A 23316-nucleotide genomic window follows, 5' to 3' on the forward strand; every position below is an offset into this window, starting at 1 on the left:
GTGACGTGTCTGACTGAAACGGGGGTCATGCAACTGGGCATTACGGTAATTCGCTGCCACCGAGCTGCGTTGGCCATCTTCCAAAATAAAAGCGAAACAAATAACCAATCGACACAGTGCTTTGGCTTTAAATTGTTTTAAAATCGTGTTTGTTGCCTCGGTAAGAGATAACGTAGCGTTTTGTGCCATGGAGCAGCCTTAATTACATAAAATGTATTCGGGCAGAGACGCCGCAATGGGGGTGGCATACGAGGCAATTGCCTTAGGCCCGTGAAAAGGAGAGGATAGGGGAAGAGAGCTATGATGTTTCCAGCGCGATCAAATTTAAATGGCAAGATACCGATGGGTGGTCTCCCGTTAGATAACATGTATTCGTATTCTAATTGACCAGTTGATTTTTTTTTGTTGAAACAATCGATAGCTGCGTCGAGACAAGCAAAAGTTAAAAATAAAACGTCATTCGCGTCCTGCGTTGGACTCGAGGTGAATTCAATGACCATTCACAAAGTAGGACACCTGACACTCCTATACTCATTCAACGCATCAAATAACTAAGTCTCTAAATGACGAGGGTCTTCTATAAATGATAAATGATACTGGAGTACGACTGTTTCATCCAAAGAAATAAATACTAAGCACATTTGTGTTTGATTTGCATTTTACTGAAAAAGTAAAAATATATCAAAAAGATTTTGCAAAGAAATGTTCAAATTAACACAATTGACACCCTTGCTGTTTCCCCTCTCGTCTAGCAACAGGCTAAGCCAGGAAGCTGGTGGTGTGACTCTTTCACAGGACCGTGACGGAAAATCCCAAGAGTACTCTGCACTGCTTGATCGGGTCTCTTGTGCGTTGGCTATATATATAGTGATTTTCATCAGATTCTTTAAAATAAAAGAAATGAAAGGGGGCAGAAAGAAGTTTAAAAAAAAAACTTTATCTCCTGCTCATATGAATATATGTCAAATGAATGACAATTACATTGAAGACTCTCAAATTTTACAATATATAACAAAAATTGATACAATTTAAATGTTATAATCAAAAAATGTACTGCTAACTAACAGAATAAAATCTATTTTTTCATCAATTGTGCTTTTACGTCTGAAATTTGAAACAGACACCTTGAGTTTGTTTTTGTATACTGGTATGGGAAACTATTCGGTTCCTCTATATTTGTACACACACTTTATTTTAATTTGTTTGGCAATCTATTTGGTAAAAGTTTGTGATGAGCTTTATACATAATTTTAAGGGGGTTATATTCCACCAATTCAATGAATTTTAAAGATTTAAACTGTTTTAAATAATGGATTAGTATGGTCCCTATATTCACTTCTAGAAACAACAAGAACAGCACATTTCTGTAAACAAAAGAGCGGTTCAGTGTAGGTTCCAAGCGTACCCCCACACCTCAATGCAATAGGGCAGATATGGAACAATCAAGGAATTATACATCAAAAGCAAAGTATTCTTATTAAGAGACTCTTTAACCTTATATATTAGAACAGTTATTTGGGATACCTTTGATTTAACATGTTCTATGAGTTTTCCATGTTGAATGTTCGTCAATCATAACACTTATAAATGAAATGTCATTCTTCTTCGTCACCTGTGTTTGTTTACTCAAGCCCTAGTGTTAACCAATCAGCTCCCTACAGCCCCTTGTCTTGTCCAGGTGTTCCTCGTTGTCTTGTTAATTTCTTTGTCTTGTTCATTTCTTTGTATTTAGTTCCCTGTTTGCTTTCAGTTCTGATCCGTTTATTGTCCCTGTCAGTTGCCTGTCGCCTGCCGTTTGTCTATTCCACGTCCAAGTTCATTTTATAGAGTTCGTTACTCTGTTCCTCGTTGTTTTGAACCTTAGCATTTTTTTAATTTCCCAGTTCTTTGTTTGCATTTTAGTTCTCTTTTGGAAAGTAAACACTTTTTGTTAAAACCGCTCCGTGCTGGCTTCCCTGCATTTGGGTCCGCCGCCTCAATCCTTCACCAGGCCGAAACCGAGACCTGACAGTCAAGTTCTTGAGGGAGGGTTTGTGGGGTTGACTTGATTTAATTCAAAGTAAAAAGGTAAAAAATGTACTTGGATAACTTAAATTACTAAAGTAAAAAAAAAAACAACACCACTAGCTGTATGTAACTGAACTGTTCATTAAAAAAAAATGCTATTTTCGCTACCATTTGTAAGAAATTGGAAATGATATAGGAAATTAAAATATCTCGGCAATATACATTTCAATAGTAGGAAATCGTTCAATCTAACTCAAAACATTTAACACAAATTGGCTCCTTTGAAATAGTCCTGTTTAAACAGTCAAAATATCAGAAAGAAAATACTTAGGACTCGTCAGACCCACTTTAGCAGTTTTAGCTTCCTTTCATTATCCATTTGAGTTTCAATGAGCTTTGAGCTGCTAACACAAGCTGTGGATTTTGGCAAGAGTGGGGCATGTTAGTGTCTTATTTTGTGTAATAACCTTCACATGCCACACAGCTTGGGGGCAGTGTTACTTGGAGTAAGGTGGAGACGGCACGGGGTGGTGAAAGAGTGAGTGTCTTTGCTGTGGGGGAGAAGGTGGCGTTTGCAAATAAAGTGTGTTTACGAGTTGTCAACATTTGGAGTTTTCATTCAAGCTAACAGTTAGTAGTTACATGTTTCCACGTACCCCCCTGCAATGTGCTCACATAGCCCTAGGTGTACACGTACCCCGGGTTGGGGGACTGCTCTAATTGACTTTACAATTACCGTACATGTTGTCCTTACTTTGAATTGGAATTCAGGATTCATGCTGGTGAAATATACATGAATTATTCTTTGTCCATTCTCTTTTTTGATAGCTACCACAGTTCTGCTGTAGACAAGATAATGCTGTGCTCAAATGCAACAATCATGTAACTGGAGGACTAAAATGATCATTTGCTGATATTAACTAATAATATATGAATCACTTTAACACGATACAATTAAAAGAAAAGATCATGGACTAATGTACCAAAGATCATAAAGCTCCATGTTATCAATAATACCTGGATTGCTGACAAATGTTTGCTTCTTTTTTTTTTCACCCTTTGTTTTGGCACGCATTTTTGTTTAATACAAAAATTGAGAGTGCTGGGCAAGGTCATGCACCTGTAGGCAAAAAACAATGGGACAATTTAAAAATTAAATATAAAGTATGGAAATCCACATTTCTTTTCTTGTATGTAAAGATGAATATCGAATTGTTGTTTACATCACGCCACCTGTCCTAATTGCCTCCGTCCCTGAGGACCGGCCAGGGTCAAGTCAGGCCAGGGTCGTGCAGAAGGTGGAGGAAGAACAGCAGCAAGACCAGCAGGAGGAAAGAGAGAGAAATAGAAGGGGCATCATGAGGGAGCTAGAGAAAGCGACAGGATGAATCAGACTACAAATTAGACGTTGCAATACGGAGAGAAGAAATGGAAAGACCAAGGTTGGAAGGAGAGAAGGGCAACAGAGAGAAGACACATTCGAACATATTTTTGGTTTGATACAGAAAATGATCGATCGAAATATAAAAAATAATGTTTGATGTTTAAGACTGAAATATATACAATTTAAAAGCAAACAAATACCGCGGTACTACTCGATCAGCTTCTTCAAACAAAAGTGAAAAAGAGAAGGGCCGTCCTCAGCACAAATTTGTAAAAGACCAACACATTTACAATATTATGAAGACGCTACCATGTCTGTTTTGGTTACAAAATGTTCCTTTAATGCAGTGCTTCTCAATTATTTTCTGTTATGCCCCCCCAAGAAGAAGGAAAGAAAATTGCGCCCCCACCCCAACTATAAATAATAGCATTTTCGTTGCAAAACGAATCAACATTGTAGAGTTAATTCGCGCTGCGCACAATGGGCAAGGCGAGCGACACTGCCAACTACTGGAGACCGGGAGGAAGGATACAACCTCTACGTGGTCTCCCGGACGAGTCTGCGGTCCCCCGTCGACGACGAATGTATCCTGCCGGCACCCATATTACCCCACGACTCGGTCCGGAGGACCGGTCAGGGAGAGGGCGCCGCCACTATCTCCTGCCACCTTTTGGCTATGGCTCCTGCGGTGCCCCCGACTCATTCCCCTCCGGCAGAGGATTTTCGGCGACGCACCTCCCCCTCACAACGGCCTCTCCACCGAGCCGCAGAAGGTGATTGCGCTAGCTGGGCGAACCTTGTGAGGTTCCGCCCAGGCGCCAGCCCAACAACAACAACAACTACTGGAGAGGATGTGCACCAGGAGGACTTGTGAAGCGCTGCTTTAAGTACGCCATAACTCACATTAAACTAGGGACGTCTCCCTGGCACTCTCTGCACTCAGTAAATGTGTCTTGAAACGACTTTTAAATGTGGACAGAGTGGGCTTACCAGGTCATTACAGAGAGAATGACCGGCAACAGTAAAGGCACGATCCCCTCTGAGGCTCAGTTTAGTCCTCTACAAAATTTCAGAAGAATGTCATTTTTTGAGACATGAATTTCACACCCTGACTTCACATCATTAACGGCAATGTCATTTTCTGAAGTTTTGTTTTCTTATTATAGATGGACAGTCCCACTGAAGATAATGATTCCTCTGCCTTAATCAATCTTTTGGAATCAGATGGGGAATAAAAAAAAACTCAGACAACCACTGAGTCAAGTGATGAAGAAATACAATATTCCTTCTAAAGGTAGAAGATCTGATGTCCTACGATACACCCAGTGAAGACTCCAGAAGTCAGCAGACAGATGGAGCAAAGCAGCACAAAGTTAAGTCTGCAATTAAAAAAAGAAGTAACTCTTTACCTCGTGTAAAAACGAAAATATTACAAAAATAAAAGATGAGCAAAGAAGATTAATCTCTAACAATAAAAAATTGCACAAGAAGGGAAGAGTTTGCAGAAAAGGCATTATTCCTTCTACTGTGGCCAATCAAATTTAAAACCGGTAAAGCATTTGGAAAAGAAACATGGAATTTAAAGATGTTGCAGCTGCGTTTCCTCCAGGAACCCAACAAAGAAAGGTCCTTTTGGAACTGCGATGGAACAAGGGAGACGACAAGTACAACGGCGAAGTCCTGAAAAAAGGCAAATGGCAACTTATTACATGGAAGTAGCCAATAGATAACGCCTCTACTCATGATTATTTTTTACACAGGCAATGTTTCTCAATTTGCAAGTATGTTGAATCACTCTTCACAAAACATAGCCATGTCAAGTCAACGCACCAGTACATTGCACGACGAATGAGGGAGCTTCGACTATTTATGCTAATGGTCAAAGATGTGGACAAGACTGTCAAGGGTCTGGAGGATTTGTGTGTCCCTTCTAAATTTAAGATTGTCATACAGGCTTACTGCTTTTAGTCCAGGCAACGGAGCTGTGGAAGTTCTGATTGGACTCTCATGAAGGACGATGACTTGGCAGGGAGAAAAACAAAAAGGTTTGTGGAACACTTGGAAAAAAAATAATACAAATCTAATTTCAATCAGTGAAGGTAAAGAGAAGGAATAAACACGATGATATTCCCCTCACCAAAGAGGTGCTCATTCTTAGGGACCACCTTAGAATGGGTGAGGAAGAGGGCAAAGGCAGAGTTGATCCAACAGATGACACAAAGTGCATACAGCAAGTTGAACAAATCAGTTCTGGTATAAATTATTGTCTTCAACAAGTGGCATGAAGGGGAAGTATCTCATTTGACACCAGAATGCCAACACATCTCCAATAAATCAGGACATCTTTCAAACTCTGTCACCTTTAGAAAAAGAGTTTAGCAAGAATAGCAAAAGAGTATGGGACAAAGAGGTAGGAAGGCCCCAGTGTTTTTTACAGAGAGGATGGAGTCCATTGATTTCTTAATAAAAAAGAGAGATGATCCCTATCTTTTTGCAAAACCTGATGCTATGACAAATATCTGCGGTGTGACTGCGAAAAAATGCAGAAAAAAGCAAAGCAGAACACCCTCAACTCCTGAGATCAACCAAACAGAGAAAACAGGTTGCTACTCTGTGCCAGCTCTTGGACAAGAGCTAGAACAAGTTGCAAGGTTCATGGGACATGACATCAAGGTACATAAAGACTTCAACCGACAGACAGATAAAAACTTTCAGATTGCAAAAATTAACAAACTTCTTGCAATAGAACAAGGCACTGGAACTCTAAGTGGGATGAACCTTGACACCATTGATTTGTCTGTGTGTGCTATGTATGCACTTTCTTTATTTAGGTTTTTTTCTGCAGTTATCAAGGCATGGGGGGTCTAGTGCCTGGTCGACAGGGAGGGCTTGGACCAGAGGAACGGCAGCAGGTCCCCCACTCCTGAATCTTGGACCGTCCCTTCCCCTTACATTACACTCATCCCATCCGTCTACATAACAATTGCGTGTATTACTCGTGTTGAGCACTTTGTGGCACTGTCGGTGTATAAAAGAAAGGACAAAGTAGGAGTGGACAGGTTTTAAGTGGATACAGGTCTTTGAAAGTATAATAGCCAGTCTAGTACTAGGTTAGCGTTGCTTGGTTTGGCTTGGTCAGACTCTTTGGAATTTGTATCCACTATGGACAAGTTGTGTTTTATTGAGATTTTAAGCCTGAGAAAACGATAAATACACTCCACATTTTAGCAAATGACTTCTGGACTCCCTCTTGAATGACACAGCGAGGCAACAGGTAAACAAAGCCACTAGCGCGTCAGACCAAGCTACTTCAAGACCAAGCAACACTTCACTAGCCCAGTACTAGACTGACTATTATACTAATACTAAAATCTTGAAATGTGTCGCTGTGGAGCTCCTCTTCCATGAAGGGAGACTGCTCTTGCTCACACTTGCTGTCTTAATCATCCTTCGAATCTGACTCGACAACATTTTGAAACATAAAGTTTCCATCTAAGGTTTAACAGTGATTTGTGTGCGTTTGTTTTTTTCATTGGCCATGGTGACCTTTCTCAAAAATCAATGCCACTGCTGAAAAGTGGTTGCTGTAGAGACCCAGCGTAGGTATAACGACTAATACATTTCTAAAAATGTTTTAATACAATAAAATGGAAGCATGGGAATAATATACATACATCGAGACCAGGAATATGTTTAATCTATGTAAAGAGAGTAAACAAAACATGAAGCTTGATAACTGTTAAAATGACAAGCGTCAACAAACAGTGACCTCAAGCGGTTGGCAGCTGCATTATTACATCAGCTGGAAGAAAATGCTGGGAAAAAGACTTTTGGTGCTCTCTGTAACTACACATTTGTTAATTATATTTATCAACTGAATGCCTCCACTACTCATCAAAGCAGAGTTATATCGCGAAGAACCTGTATATCAGAGTAGGACAACAGCAGTGATAGCTCAATGTACTGTCCTGTCTCCTCTTGAACGTTGAAAATTGATTTAAATTCTCTGCGGCAAAACAGCTTCAAAGCATCGCTCGGCATTACCGGAGATGTAAGGCCTTATGAAGGCCTATTTTATTGGAAAATACATCACACCACTCCGTGGATATCGTTCATTGCAATTGATAATGGATCAATGGAGAGGAGACCCTGGAGTGAAGAAGAAAAGGCTGCTGTGCAAAATCACAGAAGTCAGTTTTTGATAGGGCGTCTGTCAGTCTTTTTTGGTGGAAGAGGACCCAAATGCAGGGGAGCGAGGCAGGGAGTGGTTTCAACAAACAAAGGGTTTAATTTCCAAAATAAAACTAAAAGGAACTAGGATAAACATAAACAAAGTTCAAAACAAAACCAGAGCAAAGTAACGAAACAAACACATAGAGAAAAGGACTTGGATGTGGCGTGGACGATAACAGACAGAGACCGCACAAGGACTGAAAGGAACGAGGGAACTAAATACAAAGAAATTGACGAGACAACGAGGAACACCTGGACAAGACACAAAGCAGTGGAGGGAGCTGATTGCCGAACACTTGGGAGTGAAATGACAAGCGCAGGTGGACACAAGAAGCTTAACGAGACACACACAAAGGAACACAAGGAAAGACATGAAACTAATTACTAAAGCAAAAACAACCAAAAGAGATCATGACAGTGACAAGTGCTTGGGAAAACAATGCACTTGTCCCAAAGTTACTTGGGAACTGGAGTGATTCCACTTGTCCAACCGTAATAGTTCAATAGCGGCCCTCTCTTTCATGCGGTGAGTATACAAATCTGGGCGTGCCGCAGTCCGATTGGAATAGTGTGACTTCATTGGGCACTGCAACGGATTTCACACACAAACACACACACATTCTCTTTCACAAATGAACAATTTGTTGAACAAATACTTTGACCGAATCTTTGAAATGAACTGATTCATTACGTTTGAAATAACTGCCGTGCTTATCACTACTGGCTTGGTTACATTAAACGCAGATCCGAAAACATGTCAGCCGAATCGGCGCATTTCTTCTGACAAACACAAGATGTTATCCACTGCATCTTCCATTCTATCTTAGAGCCTCCTGGGCAGTTGAAGTTGACCAAGATCATTCTTGATTTGTTGGGGGAACAGCAGCGCTTGTCAGCACAGATACCGCAGTATGTCGGTTTGAACCTCTTGGTACTTGTACAGCCTGAAAGCACAAACTTTTCACCCCGTTTTGCCTGGAACTGAGGTTGGCATGTTTTCCCTTTTGACGCCTAGAATTGAGAAATGAGAGTCACTTTACTGAGATCAAGATACACAGTATTAGCACGGCAATTTGGGGGGAATGTTTTGGTCACCTTCTGAATGCTGTTGATCACACTCTTCTTACATGGGCGGAGTAGACACAGACGCATGTCCTTCCTCATCTCACAATTGTTGTTGTTATTGTTGACACGCACAGAGATGCCAAGGCCACAGGACTTCGAACAAGGGCTCCAGAACGTCGTTTGGATGAGACAGTTCTTTTTCCAGGCCAAAGGCGGATCCCTGTAAGCTTCAGTATTAATTAGATAGATAAATACAATAGATTCCATAGAAATAGAGGATAAAGTAGATACAGTACATAACTAGCTAAGTCAACCACCGCCTCACAGATATTTCAGCCTTTAGTATTGCCAAAATCTGCTTGAGGCTAAAACCTCAGACAAAATAATTTCATCTAATAACAATTTCCATATTAAAAAAAAGAAGAATTATGTACAAGATGTTAAAGTATTGATGCGAGACGTACTACTAGTTTTCCATGAAGTAATTTCCATTTTCTGGCGATCGATATACTTCAGGGTTACTTGTTTTCTCAAAGAAAAGAAAATGTCCACGCTCATGGAGCAGTAGAGAATTCTCTTCTAATGCCATCCACTTTGGATTATCAGGTAGGAATGCCGAAAATTTCATTTCAAGTGTGGATATTAATTCATGTTTCCGTTGAACTGTTAAAGAAAAGAACTTGATGCACTTTGTGTTTGCAATTGCTCCACCATTTGTAGAGAGTGACCTTATTTTTTGTAATTGCTATTTTCGCCACATTCTTATGAAGACAATAAAACGCAAGCAATGCAACTGAACTCCAGGTTTTTCATCTGTGGATTTTCTCAGTGTCGCCAACATCTCAATTAAAAACACTCAAATAATAGAAATAATTTCTACAAAAACAATTGGTACCTTGCAGCCCTCACTGTTCATTCCCTAATGATGAATATCTCTGGCATCTTTCTCTCCCAATACACACCTGACATGTATCCTGTATCCTGTACATGTTTCTTTGAAATCTTGCTGCTACGAAGGCTTGAGTGCAGGTTTCCCATCATCGGGGAGGGTCCCAAAAGACCTGCAGGCTTCTGCAAAAAGGCAGGAGTACAGCCAATGGCACCTCCGATACATGTGCACTTGTAAAGGGGGCTCGGCTGAAAGGGTTCTCCGTTCTCATAATGGGCTCCGTTGAGATCACATCCAACTGCCATCAAGTCTGAAAAAACAAAATGAAAAGACAAACTCAAGACTCCAGCACTGACTACTTTTTGATGACTGATTCTATGTGTTTTGGATTTACCAGGGATTGCTAAAGGGTGATTAAATGGAGGGGGGGCAATGGTTATAACCACGTCATATACCCAAATGTACACGCACAGGCACACAGACATACGCAAGAACATGCACAAACTAATTCGGGTTTCATTTTCAACATTTCCTGGCACGTATTATGCAAGGCACGCAAATAACATAGCTTAATGTTGAGCACTAACCCGGTCAATGTCGTCTATGCATTAACAATTCTCACTTAGGGCTGCCACAAATGATTATTTTGCTTGTCGACTAGTCACCGATAGCAGTTGCAATTGGTCGACTAATCGGGTTAAATGTAAATTGCCGCATATTGCATCAGCACACAGCTGCTATTATATAGCCATCATGAGCTCAATGCCTAAATTCTTTGAAGGAATTATCCAACTGTGATGGCCCTGTTTTTGTTTTTTTTTTGCCTAGTAAAATGGCGCTGATTTTAATGGTCAAAATATTTCTGAAAGCATGAACCTTTGGTAGATAATATGTATTTGGTTTATTGTTTATGGGTTTTAGAAAATGACCACCTAGAATGTTTAAATAAAGCAGCCTCTGTCATACGTTTCACCAAAATCTACAAGACGTTGGAGGAATATGTAACAGCCCAAGACCTAAAAAAATAGTCTCTAGGAGCCATATGTTAAACTAAACATGAAGTCCACCATTTTAAATTTTATATCCCCATTTTTGGCCTTTAATAGAGATCAATTTATAGAACCACATAAGAAAAATAATGACCAAAGAGGAGGTTTATGGATATAGTTAAAGAGGACATGAAAGTAGTTGGTGTGAGAGCAGAGGATGCAGAGGACAGGGTCAGATGGCGGCAACTGATTCGCTGTGACGTCCCCTGAAGGGAAAAGCCAAAAAGAAAAGATCGAGATGAATTTATAAAAAAAAGTCCTCCTGGTAGGGATAGGGCAGGCTATCAAATCAGGAGGTTTCGCACAGGTAGGACATTTTGTCAGAACACCAATTGTATGTTACACCTCTGTTTACAAAAAAATGGGGGCCAATGGTAACAGGCCAAGACCTACAAAAACACTTGAATCTATACCCTGAAGCTAACAGAAACGGTAAGAGGCCATATTTTATTGAACGGCCCCAGGAGCTTTAATGTGATGTACGTACTTCAGCTGTTTCAATTAAATTGTTTCGTCAAACTCTGGCGTCATTGCGACACACAGTTTGACAAAAAAAAAACTGTAACTGTAAACTGCATAGAAACTCACAAAACGTTCAAAAAGGTTTTCTTTATGGTGTTTCTGTGCCAATAGTGACTTGAGGACAAGTAATTTTCAGTTTTCAAGCTATGTTCACGCGTAGATATATGCAAATACACAGCCGCATATATTGTGTATGAGGGATTATTTCCTATGGTTTTGTGTTCATTACCAGCCAAAACTAAAAAGTTAAATCCTGTAAGAATATAAGAATAAAGTTAAGTCAAGATTCTGAATGTGTATATCCCTTATGCACAAAATAGTCTCAAAGGGCTTCACAGGCACCCACATTCCGTGATTCAAAGTGGGCAAATAGAAGAAACCTTGAGTTGAGACCACATATGAGGTGATGCGGCAATTAAAAATTTTTAAAAAAGGAAGCGTATGGTATGATTTTTCCACTGATTAGAGACTTGCCAGCTTCCTAAAGTAGGAATGGTCATATGGTTTAGGAATTGTTTATTTCCAAAAGGAGTGTACAGTATATTCTTCTTCTACTTTAGTTTTAAACTTTTAAGGGTCATTATTATCGTAACACCAACCACCCACGGGAATTCCCCGTACTACATCTAGTTCTTCAAGTGTACAATATTGTATATTATTCACGAAAATCCCACTCACAAGCACATACTCCAATTTCAAATCTTGGTCGGTCGGCTGAGAAGTCACAGTACATTCCCTTGTGCAGATCACAGATGTCCCGCTCATTGCATGGCTCTCCAATTTGCTTAGCACAACTCTTGCAGCAGCCACATCCATCCAGCACAGAACTCACTCCTGGTGCACACTGAGGTGTTTGTCCGCATCTACAAGGCCACTGACAGAACTGCTTCCTCTTAGCCACAATTGGGTCACTTACACGACGATGAAGCAGATTCTGCCCATTGACTTGAAACCTGCTAAGACACTAAACAAAAAGTCAAAATAAATGACAAATGCCGCTCACCATATATATATATATATATATATATATATATATATAGATATATATATAATATCAAACCCCAGGATATTGGTTTTGGTGTCCTTGTTGGACGAATTTCAATATGTGCTTCGGGTAATTGTCTTGTTGGAAGATCCAGCAACGACCAACTGATAGACTATGAGCGGATTTCTGCATATTATGCCTCAAAAGTCAATGTCATTTTCATTTTTTATGGAGCCGTGTACCACAACAAGGCTCCCTGTTTCTAAGGCTGCAAAACAGCCCAACAGCATCAAGGCCTCTCTCTTTCCTTTCCACGCAGAGGCAACATTTACGTGCCCAAACCATTTCAGTATAGTCTCATCAGATTAAATCACTGAATATTTGTCTCAGTCTCAGGCTTTGATGTGTCGCTCTTTGCGCAAAGATGTTCTTCTTGCATGATGACCATGAAGCCCACAACAATGGAGGACCCTCACTGCTGTCCTTCTTGAAACGTCAACCCCAGAAGAGGTCGGGTCAGCAACAATCATCTTGGCAGATGTCCCGGGATTCTTGGTGGCATCGCTGACAATTTTCCACTGCAGAGCTTTTGAAAACTTGCACTTAGTGAATGCAGAAATCAGTTCATAGTTTATCATTTGGTCAACAATTCCTCATTGATAGAAAAACCAAGGCCTTGGAGTTATATTTTATGAAAATTGCTTATATACATCTGCTGTTGATAATAATTGTTTGAGTGATAGATCTGCCTGAAGAAACCATTTAATTTTGTTGGATTGGCCCTGATGGAGGAAATGATTTTAGATTATAAGTTTCAACATAAATCATGTTTAATAGCGAGCGGGGGCAACGGAGGGCGGGGCCGACGGGGGGGTGGCCCGTGGCATCCACCCACAGCGCCACACTTAACCTCCCAGTCGACATAAATGTATTAGGTGGACATTGATCGGCGGCACGATGGCCTCTCAGTGAGAGACAGCATCGGGCGTGGGTTCGATCCCGGCTCCGGCCATCCTGTGTGGAGTTTGCATGTTCTCCCCGTGCCTGCGTGGGTTTATCCGGGTACTCCAGTTTCCTCTCACATTCCAAAAACCTGCATGGTAGGTCGATTGAACACTCTAAATTGCCCCTAGGTATGAGTGTGAGTGCAGATGGTCGTTGTGTGCCCTGCGATTGGCTGGCAACCAGTTCAGGGTGTCCCTCGCCTACTGCCCGAAGATTGCTGGGATAGGCTCCAGCACCCCCTGCGACCCTAGTGAGGAGAAGTGGTACAGAAGATGGATGGATGGGTAGACATTGATTGGGGGATCAATAGTAAATGAATAAAGGGGCATCCTGCTGGGAAGGAGGTGGCATATACTTTGAGAAAGATCCGTCCACTCCCCCATAAATGAAAATATTTAGATCACTTTCTATACCTTCTAAAACAGATAAAAAGTGAGAAAGTGGCCAAGATTTTTAGTATGTACTTTACTTTTATTACTTTTTAGTTGTTGTTTTGTACGGAAGAGGATTAGGGCCTGGCTTCAGATCTGCCAGGGCCACATCTCTCATTGAACAAATAACCTTTAGTTTAGAGAAGAAAAACTACTCCCTGGGAATTTTTGTACGAACAAAACATTATTCATCATTAAGTTGGAGAGGTATTGGGGTTTGCTAGGCCATAAGATTTTCATTTTGTACCTAAATGACTTATGTAAAACATCTTATTACACGAACATCTTATGTGCTGGATTGTATAACCGTCAACGAGGAAATGATAAAACTCAAAAACTGGTTCAACATAAACTAACAAATTAACTTTTATTTGGAAATTGACAAATGGAAATTGAGGAAATTGAATTATATATAAATTCTGTGGTTGAGCTGAAGAGCAGAAAGGGGCGCGTCAGTGATTATATTAATTTTCATGCTGGGACACGTGTACCGTGTTTACCGTGTTTGTGAATTTGGTGAATCGTGCTACACTTTTAAATTGCATGCCCCCCCCACACCTGGCAATTTATTGACCAAAAGGAGACTAGATTTTAGACTAGCTAGAAGCAGGTCTAAGTTGTTATGCAAAACCACCCCCTTTGGTCGCAGCGCAGCCGTGTTTGTGTTGGGGGGTGTCACACATGAACAAGAACGCTCAGCTTGGAATCTGGTCACCTAGTGCCCACTTCACAGCAATGATCTGTTATCATTCTGGCCATAGTTACATCTTCTCCCCATGGAGGCCTGCTTGCAATTACTTAGAAACGTTTTTTGCACACTTTCCCCGCATTTAACCTTCTGCACGCATCGATTTCATGTGTATAACCTTTGCCACGCAGTTGTTCAGTAATGGTGTCAGCTGAGGCTAATGGTAAGTGTGCTAAGAATGTGCTTCTGTAACCAATTTTTTTTACCATTTGTTTGAAGAAATGATTGAAAGAGCAAAGTCTGATATTTCCATCTTTCTTGCATTACAATTAGTTATATATTTAAGCAAATTTCAGTGGAAGTCTGCCGTAACGGCTGACATTGTTTTGGGAATCCTGCGGGTCCAGGAAAGCCGCACACCAAGCAGAAGCTTGTGTGATGCTCATCGTGGTAAATCGTTGATATATAAATATCCAAGTGTGGCTGTGCACTTTGCCTCGTTAACGGCCATCTAACTTAACTAAGAGCCATCGTTGTTTCAAACGTTTTTGGAGTGGTTTATTTTCTTTTATTTATTCATTTTTTAATTCTTTACAAATGAAACAAATGGAATACATGAAAAAAGGGAAAGTACAAAATCGGAAAAAAAAAAGATATATATATATATATATATATATAGATAGATATATATATATATCGCAATTGTGAATCGGCGAGTTCCAAATTGCAAATATGCTGGGGTGAACTGTAGTTGTAAGTTGTAATATAACCATTTACCAATAGATGGCAGTCATCTTAGTTTTGCTTGCACTGGGTCTTAAACTTCCATATACTAGAACGTGAGTAGGCCTAATATCTTTTTGCATATTTGAAATGATATACAAACACCCTAACTCTAGTACCCCAATAATTTTAACATATTGAGTAAGTTGATTTTAGTGAAACAAGAAATTGTACAGAATGAGTTCCTGCACATGATGTTGGCTTCGTATTCAGCAGTTCAGATATATAATTTATTTGGCATGGATTTTGCCCATATTAAAATGAGCATTTTTGTCCCACATCTGGCTAGAAAGTATGTGATCCTATGTGGTTTCACAGTAGCACTGATGAAAAATCGTGGCAACCTCTAGCATTTAATTTGCACATCCCTGCCTTAGAATATTTAATCAAAAGTCTTGGGTTTCATTCAGATTTTTTAATGTGAGAAAACCCTTTATTTTATTTTCGGTCAGCAGCGGTTTTTGTATTAGAACTATCCTCTACTACTGAATTTGGAGAGTTTCCTATTCACACCAAGACGCTGTGGGCTATTTAAAGACTCGAAAAGAAAAAAAAAAAACATTCACCAATGAAACAGTATTCAGCTAAATAATCTTTTCATCAAGCGGATGTGGGCAAGTGCAGGACTGAGGGCAATGCACAAGATCCTGAGTCAGGCTTTGGGGTTTGCAATATTCTTACTTATATTTGGTATACATATGCCTAATTATACTACCGTTAAACTATCACTTTTATGACAGAGAAAAAAATAGCTAGCAGGAATAAAAGTAAATGCAGGTCTTACCTGTTGAGTAAGAATGAGCAGTAGCACACTGCAGTGAAGAGACAGCATCTCCTTGGTTTAAGTTATTTTTGCGAGTGGACTGAAGATGAAGGACTTTTGAACGAGGAATGAGGAAAAGAAGAGCAGGATGAAGCATTTGTAGGACTCGAGTGAGGAATGGTGTGCAAGTTTGAGGTGGGAAGAAGGGTACAAAGCATTCCTCTGTCTGCTCACTGAGCATGTTTCTCTACCGTCTCTGACTAGAGGGGAAATATTCATGTTTGAAAATGCTGGAATGCTCACTGCCCTGCCTATTTACTCTACAAACCTCACTTCGGTGAGCACCATGGTTTCATTGTTGAAAAATTAATGTAAATAAAGTCAAAGTCCTTCAGTCACCGTTATTATAGGATGCCATTGGTTGATTAAAATTTTTTAAAAAATTAAAAGCATCTTTAATAACCAAGGCATCACAGTGCATTATGGGGTTGGCATGTCTTACCATCAAAACGTTTGATGTTCAAATATGACCTTATGGTGGGAAGTTGACTGCAGGGATCTAAATGAACTTTTTTGATGACCAGCCAATGTGGCTGGTGACACTCCAAAGTTACCAGCCAATCGGAATTTCCTCTAGCCATTTATTTTGTTAACTCTGCTGCGCTCCTTTTATTGACCTCACACTATCTCTGTTAGTTTCTTGCGCTGGCTGTACTCTTCACTGTAGCGTGAAATACCAGCATTTGCGCGGCCAATGTGGGCATTAAACGTCATTGCATAGCATTACGGCACAGTATTTATGGGAAATGTACAGGTCAAAGGAAAAATAGCTGAGAACAAAACATAGCGTTGAGTATATCTCTCCGACATGACTGCCTCATGCGTCACTGGCCAAACTGAAAGTACATTCTAATGGCAGGGGTTAATTTAGAATCCTGGTTGCACGTACTTTCTTTCCCTGCATATTTCTTTTTTAATGGGCTCTGGTTTGCAACATCATTCCAAAAACATGAATTTTGGTGAATTTAACACTCAAAATTACCTATAGGAGTGAAGTCAGTAATTTTTTTTGTCTACCTGTATAAAAACCCTCTCACTTACGTGTGACCAGTCCAGTGTATATGATGCCACTGGACACTGACTCTCGTCAAGATAAGCCGCAAAAAATATAAATTAATAAATAGAAAAATGTAAATTGTTGAGCAGTGTGACACTATTTATCTGTATATTTCCATTTTCAAAAATAGGGGGAAAAAGATGGAGAGACATTTCTCATTTTAGTGATGTTTTGAAACATTGAAAGGTTCACGGTTGTTGGTGATGTTTATCGTTTATGTTGGGTAGCAATATATGCAGTACCAAAAGTGACAAAATTTTATCATTAATCAAATGTGACAATTTGATTAATTTAGGATTTATTTAATTTAATATGTATTTAATTAGTTCAACTTTAAAAGCAAACCACTCAGTAGTCTCATAATAACCCACATCAGACACAATGCTCTAGTACGGCAGTGGCTGATGTCAAAAGCCAGCCGCCCTGGGATGTGTTTCTGCAAGCGGATTCAACATGCTTTTAGTCTAAACCCAAGCTTTGCGTTGACTTCCTCTGACCTCAAAACCTTGTGATCATTTGGGTGCAAAACATCTGATCTGAATTAGTTCAATCAAGCCTGAATATGCTCATCGTGAGTTAAACGTGTGCACCACAGATATACTGTACATAGAGAAGACTAGACTCGCCATCAAGCTATTGCGGCTCGGGAAAATGACAAAAAAAAGTATTTCTACCAATGTAGCCTTTTATATATATATATATATATATATATATATATATATATACACATTAGGGCTGTAAAAATTAAAGCGATAACTGTGGAGATTAATTTTAAAAATTTTCACACATTTATTTTCATTCATTTTCTTCAAAAATAATGAGTTTACTTTGCTGAGCAAAATTTGAATACTGTACCATATTAGCTGTACATCTTTGGTGCATCAGAACTAAACACCGTGCTCAAGTTACCACTGGGCCTTGCAATCCAACACTACTGGAGTGTGGTGCTTGTGGGCAGAAAACGTAAATGTACTGTATCAGTTTTGAGAATTGTTTTGGAGAAAAATGTCTGTAAAGATGACTCGGTTTACATTGTCCGTTGGCTTCCTCTCTCCTTTCCTGGTCACTCCCCGCGCCTCTAAATTGGCAGACCGGGATGGTGCTCCCCCTTTTTAAGAAGAGGGAGCGGAGGTTGTGTTCCAATTACAGCGGAATCACACTCCTCAGCCTACCTGATAAGGTCTACTCAGAGGTACTGGAGAGGAGGGTTTGTCAGGAGATTGAATCTCAGATCCAGGAGGAGCAGTGTGGTTTTCGACTTAGCCGTGGAACAGTGGACCAGCTCTACACTCTCGGTAGGCTCCTCGAGGGTGCATGGGAGTTCGCCCAACCAGTCTACTTGTGTTTCGTAGACCAGGAGAAGGCGTTCGACCGAGTCCCTCTGGGAGTTCTGTGGTCTGTGCTTCGGGAGTACGGGGTACCGAGCCCACTTATACGGGCTGTTCGGTCCCTCTACCACCAATGTCAGAGTTTGGTCCGCATTGCTGACAGTAGGTCAGATTCGTTTCCAGTGAAGGTTGGACTCCGCCACGGCTGCCCTTTGTCACAGATTCTGTTCAGAACTTTTTTGGACAGACTTTCTAGGCGCAGCCGAGGCAATGAGGACGTCCAGTTTGTTGGCCTTAGTTTTGCATCTCAGCTTTTTGCAGATGATGTGGTACTGTTGGCTTCTTCAAAAAGTGATCACCAACTTCACCAAAGATAACTGAGAACGACTGAACACAAATGCCCCCAAAAGAGAATCATATTCGTCAGACTACAGCTACAAGTTGTGAAATCAGCAGCTGAAAACCATAATCGAGCAGCAGAGAGAAAGTTTGGAGTGAATGAGCAACTTGTTAGGCTCTGAGACGAAAAGTGGAGTCTACTATTACTGCGATGTAGAAAGCCCAAAAAAGAAAAACTGAAAGCTCGATGGCCACAGATAGATCAACAGGTCAATGCATTGTCCTAACTCAATAAATGAGAATGATGTGCAGAGAAAACACACTTTGCTTCAATACCATGACAAGTTGTGCACTATCCTGCGCCATCCTGACATGCTTGTCTTGCATCTCTCTGCTTTGATGATAAAAAAAAAAACCTTCCTGATCTCAATTCCCTCTCCTGAATTTCAAAATTCCTGATCTCAATTCCCTCTCCTGAATTTCAAAATTCCTGATCTCAATTCCCTCTCCTGAATTTCAAAATTCCTGATCTCAATTCCCTCTCCTGAATTTCAAAATTCCTGATCTCAATTCTCTCTCCTGAATTTCAAACTTTTTTTTTATCAAACAAAACTTTCAATATTCTCAATAAATCCTGCAGCTCCTTGTGCTCCCAAGAAATCTGCAATGACACACTGTTTTGTTCACAAATTCACCAAGCTGTGAAACAAAAATGCCTTGAGTGAGCTCTCTCAACAAGGGTCCAAGGACGCAATTGGCCAAAATCTGGATCGGCAGGTCAAGCATTTTAAAGATTGGTGATCAGCCAGAAAATTGGGATCAGCGCACCCTCAAAATGTACATATTACAATAATTGCATTAATAATATGTATTAGCACAGAATACTGTAATAGTCAGATTAGAGGTCCAGAAACAATAATGTGACATTTGCCACGTCATTAATTAGTTTGGTGATATTATTACAACTTTACATTTAACAGTATAATTGGCCGGCAACCAGTCTAGGGTGTACCCCGCCTACTTCCCGAACAGAGCTGGGATAGGCTCCAGCACACCCGCAAAACACGTGAAGAGAAGCGGCTTGGATAAAGGATGGATAGAGATATATATTTTATGTATTTGATGAATGCACTTCCCAACATAACATAAGTTTCCCAGAGTCCAATACTTTTCCACATCACACCAACATCAGAAATATTCAACAATATTATACATACATTATTACATTATACAATGAAATCAAATTAGCAGCAATTTAAAAAAGTACATAAATTACATATGTTGAAGAAAAAAGAATTGCAATTACCATACTAATTTGCCGCAGCGCAGAATGTTAAATATAGTCAGATCTAGCCTCTACATTCTCTTCTCTGCATTGTGATAATTGTCAAACACTGAATACCACCCCTTCATAGTTGAAAAAAAAATTCAATTAAATTAACATATGTTAAGTAGATCTGAGCGCACACTCAGTGTTGTAACAGTGACTGGGGTTGGATCTTTGGATTCTGTTTGCTTCTGGGTCCAAATCATGCTCCTCGCATCACAGTATGTTCTGACCTGTCATGGAGCCAACTGACTCAGATGACGCAATCCACTGAGCCGTGAGAGCAAAGGGAGCAACGCTCGGCAGACACGAACGAGCGCCCCCTGTTAGAAGTTATAGACGCGATTCATAACCGTTCCACCACCGTCAACTCAATGGTCTACTACTCCAACACAGCCCCACACCTCCACACCGACTGCAGTCTTTTCCCCAAGAACACAACATTCCCTCACCTGAACATTTTTCTCAGGAGCTAGGAAATTGTGGCCAATTCATGTTGAACTGTTTCTTGGTTTTTGAGCAACAACTGAGTGCATCTACGGGCGATCAGAACCGCAGAAATCAGCCTGAGTAAAGACCTATATTGAACCTTCTCATCGGATTAATCTACCGGCCACTGTCTCCTCTCCCAACAACTCATGATAAATTCCCTGTGTCACTTTTAGACTCGCCCAGTCAGTGCCATCAACGGCAGCTCCATGTGATTGTTACACACCAGACTGTCTCACTCTCTATCATCATTTCAAGTCATCATTTTTTCTTTCCCTATTGTTCTTGGACTACCCTGGTTCAGATTTCATAACCCGCACATAGACTGGGTGACCTCGTCCATGGTTAGTTGGAGCGCTCTCTGTCATGCTCATTGTGGGCATTTTCGGGTTCTCCAACATCCTATTGTTCTCTGCCAGTTTCTCCCGATCTTAGATATCGCGATTTGGGGGAGGTGTTTAATCAGTCTCGGGCACTTTCCCTTCTCTCCCTTCTCCCTCACGTATGTATATGTCCAGTTTTTTAAGTGTTTTATTTAATGAGATTTCTGGAATGCAGAAATTGTATCCATCCATCCATTATCTGTACCGCTTCTCCTCACTAGGGTCACAGGGTTACAAGAGCCAATCCCAGCCATCTTGGGTTGTAGGTAATAAGCGGGGTACACCCTTTACTGGTTGCCAGCCAATCGCAGGGCACACAAAGACAAACACCCATCCGCCATCTAGGGGCAATTTTGAGCGTCCAATCAACCTGCCATGCATGTTTTTGGAATGTGGGAGGAAACCCACATGGGCAAGGAGAGAACATGCTAACTCCACAAAGAAAGGCCGGAGCCGGAATCAAACTCACGACCTTTGCACTGTGAGGCCATGGTGCTAACCAGTCGTCCACCCTGCCGCCCTCGCAGAAACACCATTCACGTGAAAATAAGAAAAAATGTGAAAAAAAATGGACCAGCGTTTTTCACAGGACAAAGATAATATGCAACTTCACAATCACAACAATTTCACTCTGATTTTCACAAAGCACGTTCACATTATTTGACTATTTTTAAAAAAGATAGATATTTTCAAATTAGACTTAGTGATAAATCGTACAATTTACCAAACAGCAACCAAAATAACTATCGATTTTCCTGCAATGATGTGTAAAATCCAGCAGGTGTCCCTATTTAGCAACGATCACTCAGTGCCGACATGATAGTGACAGAGCAATGCTCCACAACGTTTCAAGAGGCCTTATATGCTCATCACTTCTTTTTCGTCAGTGGAAAAAGCATGTGCCTTGAATATTTTGAATATATATTGAATAAATGCCTCCAAAAATATATTTAGCGTAATTGCCTAGAATTCATCAAACCTTTCCATTGACCATAGAGGAAAATAGTGAACAGCAAAAACACAAACACTCTGACTCATGATAAAAAATAAAAAAAATAAAACTGACAATAAATAATAAAATTTCAGATGATGCATCATATTCCCACCGGTGGTCTCAACACTCACCTATGCAAAAAGCAAATTAAAATGATATCAAGTAAGAAAAGTATATATACAGTCGCTCAAGAAATAGACAAAAGTGTTCGTGTGTGAATGACATTTATGTTTAACTGCTGGAGTAACTTAGTTATATTAGGTTGCGTTTGTGAAACCTCTTACCTGTCAGCACATGGTTGTCGAAGACAGCGATAGCAGACAGACTTCAACTTCTTCAGAGCACATCCCATGCAATATGGCTTGTGGCCAGGGAGCCCTTTGAGTAGCATTTGGTCATTTTAAGACATTGTTGACATAAAGGATGCAATAGAACTAATTTCAGTGATTATCATCCCATTTTAGACATGTGTCCATTTTCTGAGCCGCTTTATTCTCACGAAGGTGTTTTGGATTCTATATCCCAGCTGACTTCGGGCAGCAGGAGGGGTACACCCTGAACTGGTTGCCAGACAATTCCAAGAAACACACAATCACACCCAAGGACAATTTAGTGTGCTCATTTTTTTTTTGTGGGAACAACCTCTGCACTGTGAGGCAAACATGCTAAACCATATGTGTCCAACTCCAGTCCCGAAGGGTCGCTTTCCTGCTCGCTTTTAAATGATCAGCTCATCAGCAAGATCTGAAGAAGCCTGAAAAGTATTGTGCAAGTATCCTGCTCATTTGAATAATGCGTGTTGCAGCCAGGAGAGAGTTTGACACCTGTGAGCTAAACAGTCAACTACCGTGCTACCTCATCTTATTTCATTAAAACAAAAACAAGTCAAATGTATTTGAGAAATTATTTCAATTTGATTTAAACAACACATTATACCTACCTACTGGCAGTAATTTATTTTCATAAATGGATAACTTGGTTTTATTTTGTAAAAATTAATTTAGCCTATAGTCAGACTTAGTCCCGTTTCCAAAGTACACTGAATTGTATTGCTTGTAATAACATCACAATTAAAGCCAGATGCAAGAGGGCAGGACGTTAGTTGCTGGATAACCTCTGCCTATTATTATTATTATTGTATGTTACCCAGTAAATTTCGTAGAGTATGTTTTACTATAAAAATACTTTATTTGTTCCCAGTAAACAGAGTAACATTTGAGAGTAGAATATCCAGCGTAAAATTGAGAGTAAATACTCAGAGAATTTTGCGCTGAATATTTTACTCTCAATTTTTGTTATTTACTCTCAATTTTACGCTGAATATTCTATTCTTGAATGTTACTCTGTTTACTGGGACCAAAGTCTTTTTAGACTAAAATAGTCTGTTAGCGTTACCGTGTATATGCTTATATTATTGCGCACGTGCGAAAGTCTGCCTATTCAGGTAAAAAAAAAGAAAAAAAAACACACAGAAAAATAAAACGTTTACGGGCAAATAAATTGAACATTGATCAAGTCATACGCGTTTCAGTTAG

The 23316-nt window shown here is 40.1% G+C and overlaps 1 protein-coding gene across 1 annotated transcript; it reads right to left on the minus strand.

The window, feature by feature from the left end:
- Positions 1-7369: 7369 nt before the first annotated feature.
- ccn6 (cellular communication network factor 6) lies at positions 7370-15959 on the minus strand. The gene is made up of 5 exons (XM_088305836.1): positions 15826-15959; positions 11828-12113; positions 9652-9888; positions 8720-8916; positions 7370-8635 (listed from the first exon to the last, which is right to left on the minus strand). Exons 1-5 carry the CDS (start codon positions 15871-15873, stop codon positions 8354-8356), a joined length of 1050 nt encoding a protein of 349 aa, XP_088161962.1. The 5' UTR covers positions 15874-15959; the 3' UTR covers positions 7370-8353.
- Between the last annotated feature and the right edge of the window lie 7357 nt (positions 15960-23316).

This window comes from Idiotropiscis lumnitzeri, chromosome 1 (genome assembly GCF_059441095.1).
Source record: "Idiotropiscis lumnitzeri isolate Australia: NSW breed Sydney's pygmy pipehorse chromosome 1, RoL_Ilum_1.0, whole genome shotgun sequence".
In the NCBI taxonomy this organism is placed as follows: domain Eukaryota; kingdom Metazoa; phylum Chordata; class Actinopteri; order Syngnathiformes; family Syngnathidae; genus Idiotropiscis; species Idiotropiscis lumnitzeri.

What these genes read in the sequence shown, in the direction of transcription:
- ccn6 (XM_088305836.1), bottom strand. Translation starts at nt 15,873, where the DNA reads ATGCTGTCTCTTCACTGCAGTGTGCTACTGCTCATTCTTACTCAACAG. An exon ending in TGAAATTGGAGTATGTGCTT is followed by an intron (nt 9,889 to 11,827) that starts GTGAGTGGGATT and finishes TTGTTTTTTCAG; the next exon opens with ACTTGATGGCAGTTGGATGT. An exon ending in GGATACAGGATACATGTCAG is followed by an intron (nt 8,917 to 9,651) that starts GTGTGTATTGGG and finishes TTAATACTGAAG; the next exon opens with CTTACAGGGATCCGCCTTTG.